The sequence below is a fragment of the Quercus lobata genome, chromosome 12, assembly GCF_001633185.2.
Source record: "Quercus lobata isolate SW786 chromosome 12, ValleyOak3.0 Primary Assembly, whole genome shotgun sequence".
Lineage (NCBI taxonomy): Eukaryota > Viridiplantae > Streptophyta > Magnoliopsida > Fagales > Fagaceae > Quercus > Quercus lobata.
The window spans coordinates 31581082-31601993 of NC_044915.1; the positions used below are offsets into that span (position 1 = coordinate 31581082).

The window sequence follows — 20912 nt, forward strand, 5'->3', positions numbered from 1 at the left end:
CTTTGGGTGCCATGTGCAATCTATCAGAGAGAGAGAGAACACATCACAATAGATAACAACGAAAAGAAAAAAAAAACGTATGTATGAAAAATGCATGAACGTGTGATATGCAAAAATAAAATTGTATCATGGGAAAAACCTGATCCAAACCTACCAGCACACATTCAATAATATCAAACACACATCTAAATGCATGAAACATTGTTAAAATGCAATTAGAATGCAATGCATGAGCATATAATATCAAATCAAAAACACCCAACCCAAAAATTTCACAAAAATCTCAAAAACCCCAAAACCTAGGTCTAAAATGCATGAAAAATGAAAAATGAGGGTTTTAGGAAGCTTACCAAGTGATTTGATCTTGATATAGGCCGAAAATGTAGAGAGTAGAGAGATTTGAGTAAGGGCAAAGTGTTTAGGGCGAGAGAGAAGATGTTCTGTTAAGAGAGAGAAGTGAAAAATGAAATCTAATTCGCGCTCAGCATATATAAGGAAATCGCAACTCGATGGATCGAAGTATCTATCAAGATCTTTCAAGCACTAAATCTCGACAAAAATTAATTTGTCGAGGTGCTGTCGAGGATCTATCGACAACAAGAATACCTCAATGGACCGAGAAGCTATCAAGAATCTATCGACCAGACAGAAAGTTACTCAATGGATTGAAGAAGCTATCGAGAAGAAACCTAAAAGGCTCAATGGATTGAGATTCCATTAAGACCCGTCGAGAAAAGGAGAAAGAAGGGCTCGATAGAAAAGAATCTGTTGAGGATCTATCGAAAAGCTGTCAAGCTTGAAGAAAAAGAGTTTTTCAAGAAGGGAAAAACACATAGAGATGAATGCAACAATCAAGCTACTCAAACAAAGATCCAATCAACATATTAAGCTCTCAAAACATCTCTCAACATATATGAAAAGTATTCAAGGTCCAAGACACACATACACACACAACAACAACAACAAGTCTAACCAATTTTATATTTCAAAAACAAGTTAAGACGGTTTAGTGAGCATATATTAACATATGTATTCCTTGTGATTGCCAAATCACATTGTACCTGCACATGTATCAAAAGTAGCAAAGAATTCACATGTTGTGTGTGAAAACATAGCAAGAGTGCATAAGTGTCTCATATTATGACGATTTGAGATATGAGAAAATCAAAATACACTCATACACAATCATAATTACTTGATGGAGACTATTACCTTTGAGGAACATCTTATAACTCCCACATCACTTAAAAACACGCTTACAATCATATTGAATAGCATTTTGATTCTTTTTGCTTTTATTTTTTATTATTTGCATATTTTTCTTTTTGAGCATAGTATGCATGGGCATATAAGGGAGAGAAAAAAAAAAACCCAATTATGTAAGCTTAAACATCACAATTTTGCTATGCCGAAGCACATAGATGTTATACATGATTAGCGGGCTTTAGGGGTGAGATGGTTATTTATGCATTTCTCTTAGGATTTTTTAGTCATTCCCGTAAAAAAGAGTGATATTAGTGTTAAGTATAAGAGATTACTTAATCGTACTCATCACAAACACAAGCCACATTTGCTTAGTTGTGCATTGAGATGCTCATCTAAGTTACAAGAGATACAAAGTTTAGAAAATTTTGTTTCAATGGCCATCCAAGGTACACAAGTACCAATATATACAAACACACACTATTTTTGTTTGTTTGTTTGTTTTTTTTTTTTTGTTTTTGTTTGTTTGTTTGTTTGTTTATTTTATTTTATTTTATTTTTTATTTTTTATGAAAAGCAAAATAAACAAAAGCTGAAAAACAACTAAACAAAAACATAAAGAAATACACAAAGCATATAACTAGACTGACTCAAAACAAGAAAGCAAAACAAACAAGAAATGCATAACCAAAAGGGGAGAGAGAGAACAAGTGACTAAATCACTTTGAGCCTTTTCCCTTCCAAACTTTGGAAGAACTTTTCTTTTACGCAAGCCTTTGATCCGGAGGTGAGGGAGAAGAATTGAAACCGTTTAAGTTCGAAGGGAACATGAGGGCCTTGAGAAGATCTCCAAGAAGAGTAAGAGATGATGGAAACTGATTATAGTTTTCGGATGAAAGCATACTATTGCTTTATTGAGTGGCCAACCACTTATAGCAATTTGGACGACTATGCCCTGAACCTTCACAGTGATGATAGAAATGCGGCTTCTTCGACCTTAGGGGGTGCTCCTAAAATAGATTTGCCTTTATCTAAGTTCTCACTAGCTATCTCAGTTTTAAATTCATTGTTCTTAAAATTAACATTATCAGCAGGTGAGACAAACACAGTTGTACTAGAGGAGACAATACTAGGAGAAGAGAAATCATACCCCAAATCGGTTTTATCAGAAGTAGCTTTCTGAAAGCTTAGCATCTCATCGAGTTTTGCACTGGAAGTCCTCTTCAATTGAGCGCTAACCTGGAACAGTTCTGCTTTAAGCTTCTTTGTCCTTTTAGCAAGGAAGTTGTTCTTGAACCGCAAAGCTCTAATGGTTTGATTTGCTTCATCAACCTCTGTAGAGAGCTCCTCTAGATCTAACTCTACATCACTCAGCTTCTTGGTGGCCAGCCAATACAGTTTCTCATGCTTTTAAGAAACCTTGTACAGTTTTGCATAAGTTGTATGGATGTCATCTTGTTTATCCATTTTTTCAAACTTAGATATCACCAAGTCCTCTTCATCATCTACTGTTTCTGTAACCCCTTCAATAGGATCAACTATGGTAGTGAAGGCACTTAAGATTCCTTCGTCATCATTGTCATCTAACTCAATCTTAGGCTCGTTGTCACTCAAGGTAGTAGCAAGAGCCTTGCTTTTCCTAATTGTCCTGAGATATGTTGGACATTTTTGTTTTATGTGTCCAAAACCTTAATATCCGAAGCACTTTGGTCTGAAGGGAATATTGTACTGACCACCATCCTTAGCATCCTTCTTTCCTCTATCTTAGCTTTTTGTTAGGATATATGTGATTCACTTGTTAGGAACATATGTCACTATTTTGGAACATATGTCACTATTTTATGTAATTGACTAATCCTTTGACAAAACTCACTTTACTTGTAATTGGGTAGATCTAGGTGTTTTTAATCCTTCAAGAAACTGTGTTTCAAGATCAAGTGTTGAAGTCATCAAATCTGTCCAAGAAACAGGCTGAGAAATGCAAGTTCATTAAAGCTCGACAACTAGCATGTGTTGAGCTTTAAGAAGCTATTTAGCTCGTGTGCTTGACAGTTACTCGACACCTCCTATCTGTCGAGGTTTAAGAAAGAATCAGAAATTCTGATCTGTTTTCTTGGAATCCGTAAATGTGTCTTTGGGACTTCTTTTCTCCTAATCCTAGACATATAAAAGGATTATTTTAAGGGCCGTCAAAGCGTTCACAAGTTGCACAAGCTTTGAGAAAAGTTTGTTCAAGCAAATTGTGACCGGAGACAAAATTTTTCCCTAGTTTATCTCTTCTGAAGAAGTTGCTGTGTTTATGCACCGTAGGGTTTTATGACCAAGCATCTTCTTCATTTTCACCGTGTGGATGAACTGAAGAACTTTGTAGCGAACAACCTTCTTTAGTTGGTGATTGAAGTCGCGTACTGGGATCTGCGCAATTGGTTAGTTACGTACTTGGGAGTCGTGCATCAAAAGGATAAATTGTCACTACAGAACAAGTCCAATTGGGTATTGGGGTAAGGGTTTAACTGTAAGTTGGTATAAGGTACTAGGATTTCTTTACTTGTAACCGCTTGTTGTGATAATAGTGGAATTTTGGGAGTGGTGACCTGAAAATCACCTAGTGGGGTTTTTACCGTGTATGTTTTCCCTATTTATAAACAAATCATCGTGTCAATTTAATTTCCGCTGCACTTAATTGGTGATTTGTTTGTATTACCAAGCACTTTGCATGTTAATTTGATTAATTAATAAACTTGGCTAATTAATCAATTAATTTAATCACAATGGGTCAATACGTTTTTGGCCTATCACTTTTGAATTGAGAAGAACTGGATTGCTTATGGTCCATATCAAATCATTTCGCATTGGCATTCTTAATGAACTTCTTGAATTGCCTAGTGATATAGGTCTTCATCTTGGAATCTTCATCATCTGAAGACTCATCAATCTCATTACTTTTGGCCTTCAGTGCCATGCTCTTACTTTTATTTCCTTTCATAATTCTAGTCAAACCCAATTCATAGATTTGTAAGTTGCCAACCAGCTTTGTCAAAGGAATGGAGTCAATATCCTTTGATTCTTTAATGACAGTGATCTTGGCATGAAATCTCTTAGGTAGAGATCTGAGCACCTTTCTCATAACCTTGGGTTCGGGAATAGTTTCCCTCAGATTGAAAACTGAGTTAACTATGTCCTTTAGCTTGGCATAGAACTCATCAAAAGACTCATCCTCCTCCATCTTTATCTCCTTAAAGCTAGTAGTAAGCCTTTGGAGTTTTGAATCCTTAATAGCCTTAGTCCCTTCATAGGTTGTTTGGAGGATGATCCATGCTTCCTTAGCAGTTTTAGTTGAGGATATCTTCTTGAACTCCTTATTTATGACCGCATTGAAAATGGTGTTCAATGCTCTGCTATTGAAGGATGATCCATGCTTCCTTAGCAGTTTTAGTTGAGGGTATCTTCTTGAACTCCTTATTTATGACCGCACTAAAAATGGTGTTCAATGCTCTGCTATTGAAGTTTGTCACTTTGATCTTTGCATCATCCTAATTAGCCGGCGTTTCCTTTGACTTAGTCCAGCTAGTGTTCACAGCTTGCCACACCTTCTCATCTAAAGACTACAAGAAAGCTCTCATGCGTACTTTCTAGTATGCAAAATTAGTGTCATAAAATAAAGGAGGTATAATAAGAGATTGTCCTCTATCCACGACAAAACACAGTAAAGATTAAACCTAATCAGAGTGTGTTCACTCTGATATCACTTGATAGGCCAAAAATGTATTGACCCATTTGGTAAATTAATCAATTAATTATCCAAGTGAATTAATTAGATTCAATTACATGTAATAAGCGTGGCAGCACAAAATAAATTTGACACAGGTGATTTGTTTTCGAATGGAGAAAACCACCGTCGCAAAACCCCACCGGGTAGGGGTGGCAAAGTAATCCCAAACTCATTTGCTCGCCCAAACCCATTTGCCCACCCAAACCCACCCACTCTAATTGAAGTCAAATCTACCTAATTATTAGTTGGGTTAAATGGGCATCAACTCAATTAGACTCAGTGATTGTTGGGTTTTACCTAAAAACCCATTTAGCCTCATTTAACCCAAAAACAATATACCCAAATTCAACCTAGCCCTTCCCATGAAAAAAAAAAAAAAAGAAAAGCCCTCAAACATTTCAATCTTTCAGGGTTTTAATTTTCCTTCATTGTTTCGGCCTCCAAACACTTCTCTCTCTCTCTCTCTCTTTCGCTTGCTCTCTCTCCTTCTCTCTCTAGCTCTCACAAAGAACAATGAGGCATAACAAACACGGCACAGAGACCAGTGGATTTCTCGATGTGGCGGTGTGTGGGTTTCGGTGTTTGTGTTTGTGTTTTAAAGTGGATTTCGAGCTGGGTTTTGGGTTGTGTTTCTGTTTCGGAATGGGTTTCGGCATTTATGTTTGTGTTTTGGTGTGATTTTGGGCTGGGTTTCAGGTTTGTGTTTCGGGCGTGGGTTACAGCCTCTCTCTACGTTTCGAGCTAGTTGTTCTCGATTTATTGGTTTCGATCTGGGTTGCTCATATTTCTGCTCTATTTCTGGTTTTTCTGATCTAGTTTTCTGCTCTTTTTTGCTCAAATTTCTGATCTGTTTGTTTTTCTGATTTGGTTTCGATCTACGTTTTTTTTTTTTTGGTCTCAGACCACTGAGTCTCGCTTCTTAGGAACCATATCCACTTCTTACAGTGCTTTTTTGTTTGTTTGTTTGTTTGGTTGCTGAGAAAGTGCAGGAAATGGAAGCTAAATGTTTAATAAATTAGGCCCCTTTTTATGTTTAAAAAAAAAAAATTGTTCTTTAGATAGTGCTATACTGCTATTTGCATACCGAGAAAGTGTGGGAAAATAAAAGGAGAAGGATGATCCAATTGGAAGTGATTTTCTTTTCAAGCTTTTATCTTTTGTTTAATTTGATTTTTTGGGAAAGTAGAGTGGAGACTAGAGAGAGTGGAAAAGGGAATCCAAGAAAGTGTTGGGGTTTTCACTTTAATGGTATTTTGGTAATTTTGATAATTAGGTAATTGGGTGAGTTGGGGTTTACCCATAATAATTGGGTTGAGTTGGATTTGGGTTAGAAGCAATTAGTTAAATGAGTTTTATATACCCAGCCCAATTATACCCATCCCAAACCTATCAAAACCCACCCATTTGACACTCCTACCACTAGGTGAATTTAAGGTCACCATTCTCGAGAATCCATTATTATCAAAACAAGTGGTTACAAGTAAAAGGAATCCCAATATCTAATACCAACCTACAGTTGAACCCTTACCCCAATACCCAATTAGACTTATCTTGTAGCGGCATTCTCTCCGTTCAATGCATGAATCCTAGTACGTGACTAACACACCAACTTAAGGAAGATGTTGGCTGCAAAGTTCTTCAGTCCATCCAACAATGAAGATTAGGAAACTCTTTGGTCACAAAACCCTTGGCGTAAAGACGCAGTAATTTCTACAGAGAATATGATGAACTAGGGCAAATTTTGTCTGCAGTCACACAATGCATGTAACAACTAGTGCAACCATCTTTGCATCAAGTATGATGGCCCTTAAAATAATCCCTATAAATGTTTAGGGTTGTGAGAAAAGAAACCCTACATAAATACTCACGGATATGCATGTAATCAGATCTGGAATTTCTAATTTCGTAATTCTCGACAGATACAGCTTGTGTCGAGCTTCTGTCAAGTTTCAACATTAAACTTGATATAAGTCTTTCTGTCGAGATTGTTGTCGAGCTTTAATGAACAACACTTCTTCATTGTTTCTTGGTCAGATTTTGCATAGGTTCAATACTAAACTTGAACACTTGTTTCTTAAAGTACTAAACCCATTCTAGATTTACCTAATTACAAGTAAAATGCATTTTGTCAAAAGATTAGCTAATTACATCAAATATATCCCTAACAATAAGAATAAAAAGAAAGCAAAAAACAGGCCAGAGGAGCTTAAAGAAAGGAATTAGTAAATTGGTCAAAAGCAAAGGATGTGATAATTGGGTCGGGGAAGCCTAAAAGATTTAGTAAAAGCCCATGGGAATGTAAGAAGTAGGAAAGAATGAAATGGGCTGAGGATGCCCTAAGGAATGAAACGAGCCGAGGATGCCCAAGGCTTAAAATGGGCCAAGGCAGCCCAAGATGTTATATGGACTGACCTAGCAGGAATACTGGGCAATATGGACTAAAGGAAGGAGTAGCTCATGAAACTGGCATGGTAGGCCCCAAGGGAGCCCAGTAAACACAAGTTAAACGATATCATGGCAGAAACAATGTAGTGGCATGGCAAGAATACTAGTTAGCCCACAAATCAGAAGTGAAATGAGATAGGGGTTGAATTAAAAAAGAAAAAGCTCATACCCAAGCAATACCCAGCCCAAAGAAGAAACGAGATGCAAAGAACGAAAACCCAATGATTCATTCACGCCATAAAGAGTAAAATGAGCAGCAGAACACACAATAGGACCAGATAAACTCGCAGGTAATGGCAAATGCGTAAACACCAGATAAGCAATGGACTCATATGGGAGTGGAGCACGCACAAGGCTCAGACACTACCCACTTGTATCCAGTTAATATAGGGTCGGTGGGCAATGGGTCAAAGGTAAGAGAGGGTATGGTATAGTGGTGGGAAGAAGGGGGAAGCCTATTATGGGGTTCCCGCTCAAACTTTTTTGGGGGAAATGTCCTGCTGGGATGACATACCACCCAAAAGAAGCAAAGATGAGCTGGAATCACTAGGTGCACGCTATAGGAGTTAGTTAGAGAAAAATCCAACCTTTATCCAAATGAGAGTGCCATGGGAAGCAAGAAAACAAAACAAAACTACTTTTGTCTGGGAACAAAGCGTGGTACGACCAATACAGGGTAGTGGTGGTGACTAGATAGCCAGCAGACCAGTGGGCAATTCGGGAAGGACACCCACAACATGCCAAAAGTAATTGAGGGGTAAAATGGTAAATCTTATCACGACAAGCAGTATAAAAAGGCCTTAGCTGTGCATAGTAAACAACAACAAGGAGGAATAGGAGAAAACACAGAAAAACAGAGAAGTAGGAAACAAAGAAAACAGAGAAGATAAACAATGAAAATAAGATAATCGAGAGGAAGCAAAGCAGGAGTGTGAGGAATGGAAAGCATGCACCAATTGGTTACCCATTTCTCTCCTTCTCAATTGCCAACTCTATAGCAAGTTAAGAATCTGAGATTAAATCACTTAGGTCAATTTCCCAAAGTAGGTAATTTCTATGGTAGAATTCCCTTGTGAGATTATCCATATTGAAGATTGGTTCCCTTCTTGGACTTAAATTTGTCAAGAAGCCAAGTTTAGCAAACTAACCCCCTTCCTTCTTTTATTATGATTGTTAAAGTGCTAACTTTATTTTCCTTGTTACTAATTCATTCATGCCATACTTATATTATCGTATTTTCCTTTTGCAAAATTGTTTAAATATTATCTTTGGTCGGTAGCAAGTACTTAGTTAAAATATTTTAGCTATTTTGTTGTATTATGTTTCTCCTCCTATAACGTTTTTGTGACAGTGTTTCCTGCCGTGGGCTCGTGACTCCATCAAGATTCCTACCAAGGGTTTTAACTTGCGCACAAGTTGGCTTAAGGTGAGTTTCAATTAAGCTAGTTCTGACTCTCCTACCCCAGAATCATTGAGCCGTAATGCGGCAGGATTAGCCCAGCCCATTACATAAAAAAGTCCACCACAATTGTACATATGATATATCTATGTTAGGTGGCTCAATAAATTTAAAACACTACCTCATTAAAACTCTATTATAAAAAACTTGAAGAAATTATTTTAATAACCTATACTATAATTTTTGAATTTTGATCAAGAGTTGGCTCTTCATTACATGCTTCCATCACGTAATTTAATTTAATTTAATCTTATTATTTAATTTTTTCTAGTTATTATTAACTTATTATTGCTCTTTCGATGGATTTTTTTTAGAGGAGTCTTTCGATGATTTAAGTAAAATATTTTCAGCCTAATCATCTAGTTAGGTTTAAGTTTCACTTTCTTCTAAAAAAAAAAAAAAGTTTGGGTCCGCTGTAGTCAGGTTCTATAGTCCAGCAGGCTCAAATACAATTGGGAGCAATGTGGCCCACTGGGCTTCCATAGGATCTCACTGGAAACTCCAATTGTATTACAAAGTAATATCTACTTTATATAGCGCCAAATTTTGTACAAACAAACAAACATATTGAAATGAAGGGGAAGTGGGTTCTATTTCCAAATTTCAGTATACAAATCACTGGTGTATCTAATCATTTGCAATTTCTAAGTGGCAACAAAACCTCCCCAAAAAAACCAATAGTGCAACATAGTAACAAAAGTCATTGAATGCCAAATCCAAGAATTTTTTTTTTAAATTTTTTTTTATATAAAAGATTAGCCAAATCCAAGATTGGACCGTATTAACAAAAATAATTGAATGCTAAATAATTTTTAGTTATCATTATTTTATTTTATTTTATTTTTTGGTTGATAATTCGATAGTTAAGAGATGGGGTATTTCCGTTATAAAAACTAGGAGTTGTCAACTAATTGAGTTTTTAGCTAATTATCATTTATTAATATAAATGAATATTTTCTTGTTGGGTCAGAATCCATGAATTGTTAGGTGGCTTCATGCGTAGGCGAAATATCATCGTGGGCCAGCCTACCGCAAATCTGAAAATTGCAAAGGCTAGGAATAACCTTGGCAAGCCCATAGAAACAAAAATTCTTAAACAGGCTCTATTTGTTAGTGTAGCGTGCACATATTGTTCTGTAGTAAGGTTTGGCCCACTCGTCTTTCATCTGGAAACTCCAATTTCGTACTGCATGTACTACTTTTCTTTGCCAAAAAAAGTACTACATGTACTACTTTTCTTCCAAAAATCACGCATGTAGTTTCTAAGTACTAACTAGTAACTAGTCGATGGCAACAAAAAAAAAAATCCAAGAAAAATAGACAAAGAAACTGTTTTTAATTTGGAAATTAATGATAATATAATACTACAAAAGAATGTAAAAAATCTTTAGTTACAATCTATCATCTTCTATGCACTAGATCAAGAGAAGATCAATGATATTATTGGTTACGATTGATTATATATATAAGAATTAATTTCGTAATTATCTATGAACAAGATATTTTGCAAAGTGCAAACACATTGTAAAGTTTGTTTACATAGAGAAGCAGCTGTTGCCACTAGTTTTAACTACCAGTTTAAATACTTCTCTGGCCTTCTTAGAATAACCAACCGTCTCCCATCTCCTATGAGCTGATGGTCTTGGAAGGTTTTCTGGTACAATGGTCTCCAATGAATTCAGTCGCCAAGCCGGGCATGTTCTTTTGTCACTCCATCTTGCAACCTTCTCACTTGATGATTTCAAGACCATGGACATGGACATGTCTTCAGCAATGGCACGACTTTCGCCGCCTATGACTAAATTGCTCGTTTCTAATCCAATTATCATGCAAGCCATGCCTAGGACACATCGATTTCTCCATGATCCTTCATTCTTCGAATTCCTATATACAGAAGAATCAATTGGTTAAAAATTAAGGTTAAATACCCTTTTGAGCATAGCTTGCATGTGCTGAAATATGCATAAATAAAGTGTGATAATTAAGAGTAAAAAAAAGTTGGTTTTGTTTGACATACCATGTAATTACTTGAGGTGTTTTTGGAGAAAGAGAAGAGTTTGAAGCAGCTGCTGGGGTTGGAGGGGAGATATTGAAGCAGCAACTAGTTGTAAGGGCCATCTCTCTTGTTCTCTCTTCTTTAAACGTTAATGCAAATTATGATGAAAGTCCTGTACAGTACTATCATATATAGAGGGCTTGAGGGACTCTGTTTTGTTGGTTAAAAAAAAAAAAAAAATCAGAAAGATCGAGAGGGGTTGAATTAGTAGTTGGTCAGACCACGGTAGCTGACAAAGACCTGCAAGGGTGGCACTTTGTGTTGAGACACGTGGGTTGGACCCTCCTCAATCAGAGGAAAGGGGCTAGCTAGCTTGCCGTCTTGTACCGACTTTTCTATTGGGACGCGTGTTGGGAACAGTTTCCTGTTGAAGATTGAGAGAGAGACAAGGAGAGTCTTATGAATTCTCATATCACACGATGCATGCAGTTGCACCAACCCATCTGCCTGAGGCTTGCAAGCTTGAATTTCCTTTGCGTCATTCATTTAAGCATCGTCCTGTTTTTCCAATTTGGTTATGAAAATTTTCTAGAAGGGTTTGATTGGACTCTGATTGCCATAATTACTGAACTAATTGATGTACATAAGAAATGTTGATTTTTATACTCAATGTGACTGATATACTCAGACATATATAGTAGTAGAAAGTTAATTAAGCCATTTTAAAAAAATGTGTAGACACAATTCGTTCTTTCTAATACATATGAGAGAGCGAGAGAGATAGAGAGAGGCCTCATTTAACCATGTCGTTATCGGCTTACATCTCACTTAGATATGGTTCCTCTTACATGCTTATGGCCTCCCATATAGAAAAAAACTAACTAGTGCTGGCGTTTTCTCCATTTCTATTAAATGGTATCAATACTAACTTAGTAACTCCACGTGGTTTGGATCTAGGCCTCGATGAGAATATTAAGAATTTAAATGGGAGAGATTGTTATGCCATAAATTATTTGGATTGGATTGGATAAGTGTGTGTTGTGTAGGTATGTACTAAGTCCCACATCATATATTTATTAGGTTAAACTATGTTATTTAAGTAGTTACAAGAAGTTTCAAATTTTCAATTGCAACTTGACTAGTTTTTTTTGGGAGTATAATTCACGTGTAGTTAGTGTTTTCTTAGGTTCTAATAAATGATATCAAAACCAACCTAATGATGATGCCATGTGGTTTGAGGGCAATGCAACATAATGTTTGCAACTTTTTCTTCTTCTTCTTCTTTTTTTTTTTTTTGGGGTGGAGAGTCATATAACTTAATTACTCTTTTTGGGATGTAGTACATATAAGATTAACGTTTTTTCGGATCGTGGCAACATACTTTCCCAAAAAAAAACAAGGAGGTTTCTTTGCCTCATCTTTTGATTCGGTCCTATGTGGACCCGAGATTTGCAGTTATCAAATTAGTTTGGTCCAAAGAAATCAATGGATCAACAGCCTTTCGCCTTGCTAAAAAATGAAAGGAATCAAAGACTCAAGATTTTATCCCAAACTGCTCGAGCTACGCTCATATATAATGTATATTCTTACTTATTATTACATCATACTAGATGTCATCTTTCCAATTACCAAAAAATATTTGTCATAAAATTGAAGCCAAACTCAGATATATCTTCTAGGGATACAAACCACACCCCCCACCCCCCCCCCCCCAAAAAAAAAAACCATCTCTACGACAGGCCACAGGAATCTCTTTGTAAGCCAAAAATTGTTAGAGGTCTTGGCTTTAGAAGCCTTGAATCAAAAGTGGGTTGGGTTGGGTTCGGTTACACCCAAAAATGCTAACAAAACTTGTGTCAAAATTCCCAAATCCAAATACTTCGAACTCGAGGCCACTGTTTTCTAACATGAACCTAGGAAAGAAAAAAAAGATAAAAAAAATCCTCTATTTGGAATGGCATTTGCAAATCCATCCCATTGATAAACAAGGGTCTTTGTCATCTTATAGATTTATTGGTATATTGATGCAAACATCTGGCATGACTCTTGAATCCCACACCTATAAAATTTAATCCCTGTACTTTTCATCCTGCAAAATGATGGCCACTATAGATTGAATGGGCAACTTCTACTTCAAATCGGCCATGAACTAGATTAGATTTATTCTCAACAAGTCCCTAAGAAGTGATTTCATTTTTTTCATCGGGTTTGGATAAAAACCAAATGTCTTGAGCGATTGATCTGGTAGAACAACTTAAAAGGTAAAGAAGTATCATTAATTTCTTTATGCTCGTTCCAAGTTTGAAGAACCGTTTGTACAAATAAGAATCTCCTTCTTTACATGATTTATTCTGCATATAAATACATGATTTCTTCTTCATATGGATAGATATAGGATCTATAGAGTAATTGCTTACAAGTACATTTTGTGCAACAACCGTTCCTATATGATGTGGTAGAAAAGGATCCCATGATCATGAATTGATTTAACTTGGGATCACAAATCCCAAAGGGAGACTACAATTGACTAAATTGAATAGTTAATATAACATATAGGAATAACAATTTTTATATTGAGTTTTGGCCTAACTATATTATATCAATTATTCATTCTTTCAATTTTTATTCAATGTGAGACTTCTCTTACATGTATATATCCAATATCATATGAAATGAGGGAATTCAACTTGGAATATTGTATAATTTATTCATTTAAAGATTGAGGTATTTTTAATATTATTATTATTTTAAATCGAGTTTCTATTTTTTATTATACAAATTCTATAGTTACAATGGGAGATGAGAGGATTCTCAAAAAAAAAAAAAAAAAAAAAAAACAATGGGAGATGAGAGAAATTTGAATCCTAGATATTTATGTTGGAAATATTAAGAAATGTCATTGAGTTATATGGTTTTTAATCCGAGCATATATTCTTAATAGAGAGTTTTGATGAAATTCAATGATGAGATCCTAATTTTTTTTTTTGGATAAATGGGATCCTAATTTAATTTGCCAATAGGTATAGCTAATAAATTGACACATATTACGGTTGTGTTTGTTATTTGCTTAAAAAGTCAGCTTATTTTATTATTTAGCTTATTTTTATTATTATTCATGGGTTTCACTGCACTTTTTGGTACTGTATATTAATGGGTCCCATTATATTATTTCAACTAACTTTTACTTTTATCTACCGTACTTTCAACAAAAAGTTTTCAGTTTTAACTAAATAAGCGGATCCCTTAGTTGAAATAGTATAGTGGGACCATGAATAGTACTAAAAAATACAGTGAGACCCATGAATAGTAGTAAAAATAAGCTGAATGGTAAAATAAGTTAACAAAATTAATCATGTCAAATGGACATTACATATATTGATTTTTTTTTTTTGAGAAATCATATATATATATATATATTGATTTTTAAATGAATTAAACTGAAATTAGTAACGAACTCATGGACTCATGGAGAGTATAGCTCTCATATTAGACTTCTTAACTCAAATGATGTGGATAGAAAAGAAAAAAAAAAAAGAAAAAAAAAAACAAGAAGTTGAAATAGTAAGTACTAAAAATAGGCAGTTCACTAGTTTGTAGTGTTTATTATGAAATTTACGCAGTTGTACTTATAAAACTAAGTTTGACTTTTTTATGCTAAAAAGGGAAGAAGATATACTAAGGTTGTGTTTGGCATTTGTTTAAAAATTTATTTTTTTATTATATTATTTAGTTTATTTTTGTTATTAATTAGCTTATTTTTATTATTATTTATAGGTTTTATTGCATTTTTTGGTATTATTTATGGGTCCTACTATACTATTTTATATATTTTTTACTTTTATTTATAGTACTTCCAGTAAAAATTTTCAATTTCAACTAAATAAGTTATTCCTAAATGGATGCTAATAGTAATATTTAAATATGTTCCATAAAAAAAAAAGAAAAAAAACTTCCATAAAAAAAGTAATATCTAAACATGTTTCATCAAAAAAAGTAATATCTAAATATGTAACCTAATGCAGATATTTGCCATTAAAAAAAATGTTATATCTACAATATTTTTACAACAAATCACAGGTGGTTAGTTGTTATTGGTTCAAATTTGAAACTAACATTAAGATTACTTTTTTGCCCCAATAATAACAACCAGTAATAAGCTGCCACTTAAAATTTGTTATAAAAATATTGTGAAAATACTGTAGGCATACCATTTTAAAAAAAAAAAATCCAAAAAAAGAAAGAAAGAAGCTGACGTTTTGTCTGTCTTCCCATCCCAGAGGAGAAGGAGAAGTGGAGACTGGAGAAGTAAGCATTAGCAAAGTGACGTTACTAAAGAAAACAAAAGGGTAAAAAAAATACAAAAACAAATAACACAAAACAAAAACAGAAGTTTAAGTGAAGTGACGTTACTAAAAGAAAGAAGGAAAGAAAACAACGTCGTCGTTTCGATGCTAGAAAGGAAAGCAACACCAACACCTGTTACTCTCTAAACAACAAACGAAGTAAACATTAAACAAAGTCAACACTCAGAAACCCAGCAAAAACAACAAACAAAAACCAGTGCCCCTTCTCTCAAGTCTCAACCTCGTTCTAATCGCCCCAAATCTCTCTCTTCTTTCTCTCTCTCTCTCTAGCTTCTCCTTCTCTTTCTAGTAAGTCTACACCATAAACCCTAATGCTCTGCACTGCAAAACCTCTATAACCCACTTACATTCTCTCTCTCACTTTTTGGTAGATTTGGGTTTAAAGGTTTGATATATGATGTGAAAAATGGAGGGTCAAAGTAAAGGGAGCTCAAGCGAGGGTCGCCCTCCGAACCCTCTCTCCGCCGCTACCGCCACCGCCTACCGCCCCTGTTTCAGCACCGACCGCCTCCCTCTGCCTTGTAACAAATCTCTCATTCGCCACCCTTCTCTCGTTAGTTCCTTTCTTCTTTCTCACTCTTTCTATTTTTATTTTTGGGGTTTCCTTTATTCCTTTTAGATTCATTTGTAGTTCAATTCAATGCTTCTTCTCTAACATTTTTATTTATTTATTTTGTTACTATTGGTTATTTGTTTAGCATTACTTGAAAGAAAAGAAAAATTTTTTTTTGAAGGCTATGTTTGGATTTTCTTAGCTACATTTGAATGCTTTTTTTTTTTTTTTGGTTTCAGATATAAAGTAGATGTTTTGTTATGAATTTTAGTATAATTGTGATTTTTAAGGTTTGGATTGGAATTTTGGCAGATGAAGAGTAAGGCCTCGGATGTGTGTGTGGAACCGGGGCATGGTCTAGAGAATTGTGAGTCTGAGTTCATCCCAATTGTTCGCTCTGGGGCGTGGGCTGACATGGGGTTTCGTACAAAAATGGAAGATGTATATGTTTGTGTTGACAACTTTGCTCGGGATTATGGGCTCGAGAATTTTACTGATGCGCCCAATGCCTTCTACGCAGTATTTATCTTCTCTTATTACTATTGTTAATCACCTTACTTGTTACTGTTTTTTTCACAGTTTTCAGTTTAATGTATATGGTTCTTGTAGAGTGGTTATATATGCTTATTTATGGAAGCTAGCTATCAAAGAATCTTGGCGGTTTGTTAATAACTTAATTGTTGTTATTTGAATGAAATGCATCATGATACAAGGCGTTTTGCTAGTTCTTTTGAGTAATAATAAGAGTAAACATATGCTACTTTGGATTTTTTGTCTACCCTTTTTTGATTCATCAAGAAAAGAGAAAGTTATGTAAGATGTCAATGCACATGCTATGTTATGTGAAATCCACTTATCATTCTGAAAATGTTACTGCTAGTTCTTTCCATTTCTATTTCTATTGATCACCATCTCCACGAATTCAGTGCTGGATTGTCCAGTATGAGGGGAAGGTCAGACCTGGAACAGGAGATTTCATAGGGGTTTTCATGACTAAGTGTTGGAGGCGGTTGATTCTTTCTTATAGCTCCTATGCTCCAATATTCCTAGGAGGAAGGGTGGTGACAGGATAATATGGAAATTGAAAGGGAGTGGCATCTTTAATGTCCGCTCTTATTATGAGGCTAAGCACTGACTGACTCTTTTCTCTGGAAGAGTATTTGGTGTGCTAAGGCCCCTAAGAGGGTCTCCTATTTTTGTTTGGACAAGAACTTGTGGGAAGCTCCTTACTTGTGATAATCTTATTAGGTGAGGTTTGACCATAGTTGGGTAGTGTTGTGTGTTGGTTTAGTGGGAAGAGACCATTTGTTGATCCATTGTGACGTTGCTTATGCGTAATGGAGCCTAGTTTTTAGACTGTTTGGGATCCATTGGGTGCTACCAAGGCAGGTGGTTGATCTTTTATCTGGGTGGAGGAATTGGTTTGAGTAGCACTCTTTGAAAATTTGGAACTTTTACCATTATGTTTGATGTGGTTATTGTGGAGGGAGTGAAACAATCGTACTTTTGAGGATATGGATGGATACAAGTATCTGCTAGAAGATTTTCTAAGTCATACTTTGTTTGATTGGTCCGGAGCATGGGGTCTTACAGACTGTACCACTCTTTTAGATTTCATAGAATCACTTCCTTTTTTGTAAAAAATCTTTTGTAATTCTTTTAGGTTATGGAGTGCTCATCATTGTGAGCTTGTGTAACCTATATTTATTTATTAATAAATATTACTTTTGATCTATTGAAAAAAATAAAATAAATCTAATTACTTTTCCCAAAAAAAAAAAAAAAAAAAAAACTCCACATCTTTCCTTCTCTTTGAGATTAGGTGGTCTCTTCTGAATTAATTTTTGTTTTCAAATAAAATTTATATTATTTATAGAAAACTTATATTGTCTTCTCTACATCCAACCTTTCCCAACATAATGGAGGTATGAGGTAATGGTGGTTTTCATGGAGGAGGTGGTGTTGTGGATGTAATTGTGAAGTGAATTTTATGGCTTGTGGTGGTGGTCATGAGTTCAACGTTAATGGTGTATGTTACCAGAAGCAAAATTTTCTGTTCCCACTTTGCTTGCCAATTGCTGTGAAAGTTCGCTGGAGATGCTTGAATATTAGTTGCTTCTTTACTTGTCAGGTTTTCCAGTTAGGTTTTATGCAGGTCTTACAAGATATTTTGTTTTCTAATTTAGTATTGTTCAACATTAGTGCATTTTTGGCCGTTCAGGTGTTTGATGGGCATGGTGGAAAGCATGCTGCTGACTTTGCTTGCTGTCATTTGCCAAAGTTCATTGTTGAGGATGAAGATTTCCCAAGGGATATTGAAAGGGTTGTTGCTTCGGCATTTCTGCAAACTGACACTGCCTTTGCGGAAGCTTGCTCCTTGGATGCTGCCCTTGCATCTGGCACTACTGCTTTGGCAGCTCTTGTTGTTGGAAGGTTAGAATTTTTCTACGAACCAAATTTACATACACGTTTCTCACATTTCTAGTTTGTGTTTATGATCTTTTTTTAAAGGTGAGCAATACTCTTCTGATGAAAAGTTGTTGTGGGACACTGTTAATCCCCTGAACTCGCTAGCTTGCTTTCCACAAGCTTTGTCAGTGATTCAGGAGCACTGAGTGGACTTAATTTAGTTATTATGTGACAAATGTAAATTATGTTTCCGGATTTTGAGTTTGTTCAAGCATACCTTTCCCTTAAACTCAGTTAAAATCAATGGTTATATATGTGATGTCTGGTCTTACATGTGACTGTTGTTCCCTTGTCCTCTGAATTAAGTTCAGACTGACTATACCAACCTGTGATGTTTCTCTCAGATGATAAACAAAGTTGAACTGTATTTCAACAAAATAAGCCTCTTGTACAGGATTTTCTATGTGTCCTGTGGTCCAAAATGTATGCAATCCTGTCCAAATTTTGTTCATAAAAATTAATTTTCTTTAAGTGACTGGCTCACTCATCTAGCTAGTTGGTTTGTTTGTGTAAGCCAAGCTGTCTTGGCTTTATCCAGAGTTTTGTTATTGGGCTTGTGAGTTGGGCCTTTAGCTCAAGAATATACATAGTTTTAGTCACTTGCGTACAATAATGGGGCATTTGGATGTCCTGTAAATTATTGGATGATTCTGATATATTTGAAATGAGTTTCTTGTGTTTTGACAGCAAAGAGAGAAGCAGCATCTCTTATAGAATTGCATGAGTTGATTGACGTTGTGTTAACCCACAATGGAACATTATATTTTTTTGGTTGGATTTCTTTGTTGATAAAAAATTTTATTTGTTAAAAATTATATGGCCACTTAGTCATGAGTCCTAAATCCAAAATTTATGGATTATTTTGGCCTAGTATAAAAGTTGGTCTGAGATGAAAATATTGTTATATTGTAACATCAATCTGATGGTACTTTCTGATGGCAGGTTGTTGGTGGTGGCAAATGCTGGAGATTGTCGAGCAGTGCTGTGCCGCCGTGGCAAAGCAATTGAAATGTCGAGGGATCACAAACCACTTTGCATCAAAGAGATGAAACGAATCGAGGCATCTGGAGGTTATATATACGATGGCTACCTCAATGGACAACTTAATGTTACTCGTGCTTTGGGAGACTGGCATATGGAAGGAATGAAAGGTGGGGATGGTGGGCCACTCAGTGCAGAGCCTGAGCTTAAGTCCACAAAATTGACGGAGGAAGACGAATTCCTCATCATAGGTTGTGATGGAATCTGGGATGTGTTTAGGAGTCAAAATGCTGTGGATTTTGCTCGGCGCAGACTTCAGGAGCATAATGACCCAGCCTTGTGTAGTAAGGATCTGGTTGATGAGGCTTTGAAGAGGAAGAGTGGGGATAATTTAGCTGCTGTTGTGGTCTGTTTTCAACACCAGCCTCCCCCCAACTTGGTCGCCCCACGCTCTAGGGTGCAGAGGAGCTTTTCTGCAGAAGGTTTGAGGGAGTTGCAAAGCTTCTTAGATAGTTTGGCAAATTGAGATGGTGACACAGCTTTCCTCTTCTTTTTTTCTTTCTTAAATTATTTTTTAATCGTTTTAATTCAGAAATTTATTGTAGTTTTAGTTTTAGATGCTGAGGGAGAATCTTGAGTCCCAACTGTAACATATGCGGCAGCAAGTCAATAACATGATTTGTTGTTTCCTTTGAAGTTGATTTATCTTATGTCTGCCTTAGTTCAGGCATTTCCTGATTCGGAAAGATTTATTCCTCGATGTCTTGGATTATAACTGTAAATTAATTTATTTGACTGTTTAGATCTTCTTTGTGTGTGTGATTCGTTCTGTGATAATAACCAACTCTTCTGATTTGGGAAGCTTCTCTTCAATGCTTTTCTGACTGAAGGGCTAAGGGAGTTTTACTTTAGGTCATGCAGCAGGGTGCTGTTTTCATGGATTCACTCCTGTAACTACTTAGTGTTAACCAATTAAGGAAGTAACAGGGTGTATGATTGTATGACTTTAGATAGAATAGAATGAAGAAAAGAATACCTGTGGCTGATCTTAACTAATTTGTTTAAGATCTATAGCCAACTTCAAAATTTTGAGACTAAGGCATTGATAGGTTAGTGCTTAACTATTAGATAAAACAAGTCGTAGACCTACACGATGCATGAAAATAAATAATTATTTTGTATTGTAATATAATGTATAATTTTTTTTTTCTTTCTAAAATTTGTTGACGATAATTTGTTCTCCCTACAAATTAAACAATTTCTATTCAAAGTAGGTTTATTTTGGTCCAATTTGATCCACTCGGTTTACTCAGTAAATTTTGGTCTCCTTTAGTTCATTTTTGACTAATTGGGTCTTAAATTGATTCTTTTTGTTTTTTTTTTTTTTTTTTTTTTTTTTTTTTTTTCATGTTTAGCTCAAAATTTCATTTTTTTAAAAAATAATTTTTGTATTGAAAAGTATGAAATTTTATTATATTTGGGCTAAACTCTTTAGTTTTGAGTTAAAAAATATAAAGAAAATAGACATTAGAAATCAGAAATATAAGCCCTAAAAATACAATAAAAATGATAAATATTCAAAAATCTTATTCGGTCTACATTGGTTCTATTCAGTCCATTCTGTCCTCTTCGGTCCAATTTGGTCCTTTTCGGTCCATACGGTTGTAATC

General features: G+C 35.3%; 2 protein-coding genes across 2 annotated transcripts; one reads left to right on the forward strand and one right to left on the reverse strand.

The window, feature by feature from the left end:
• Positions 1-10305: 10305 nt before the first annotated feature.
• Positions 10306-11066, reverse strand: LOC115971766. The gene is made up of 2 exons (XM_031091796.1): positions 10897-11066; positions 10306-10763 (listed from the first exon to the last, which is right to left on the reverse strand). Exons 1-2 carry the CDS (start codon positions 10995-10997, stop codon positions 10415-10417), a joined length of 450 nt encoding a protein of 149 aa, XP_030947656.1. The 5' UTR covers positions 10998-11066; the 3' UTR covers positions 10306-10414.
• A 4307-nt stretch (positions 11067-15373) lies between these two features.
• Positions 15374-20050, forward strand: LOC115971765 (probable protein phosphatase 2C 22). Its single transcript, XM_031091795.1, has 4 exons — positions 15374-15792; positions 16105-16311; positions 18014-18225; positions 19204-20050. Exons 1-4 carry the CDS (start codon positions 15646-15648, stop codon positions 19766-19768), a joined length of 1131 nt encoding a protein of 376 aa, XP_030947655.1. The 5' UTR covers positions 15374-15645; the 3' UTR covers positions 19769-20050.
• The last annotated feature ends 862 nt before the right edge of the window (positions 20051-20912 follow it).

Excerpts from the sequence above, each read along its gene's own strand:
- LOC115971766 (XM_031091796.1), bottom strand. The coding sequence starts at position 10,997 with ATGGCCCTTACAACTAGTTGCTGCTTCAATATCTCCCCTCCAACCCCA. Across the intron at positions 10,764-10,896 it reads ACACCTCAAGTAATTACATG|GAATTCGAAGAATGAAGGAT; the intron begins GTATGTCAAACA and ends TTCTGTATATAG.
- LOC115971765 (XM_031091795.1), top strand. The coding sequence starts at position 15,646 with ATGGAGGGTCAAAGTAAAGGGAGCTCAAGCGAGGGTCGCCCTCCGAAC. Across the intron at positions 16,312-18,013 it reads CGCCCAATGCCTTCTACGCA|GTGTTTGATGGGCATGGTGG; the intron begins GTATTTATCTTC and ends TTGGCCGTTCAG. Across the intron at positions 18,226-19,203 it reads GCAGCTCTTGTTGTTGGAAG|GTTGTTGGTGGTGGCAAATG; the intron begins GTTAGAATTTTT and ends TTCTGATGGCAG.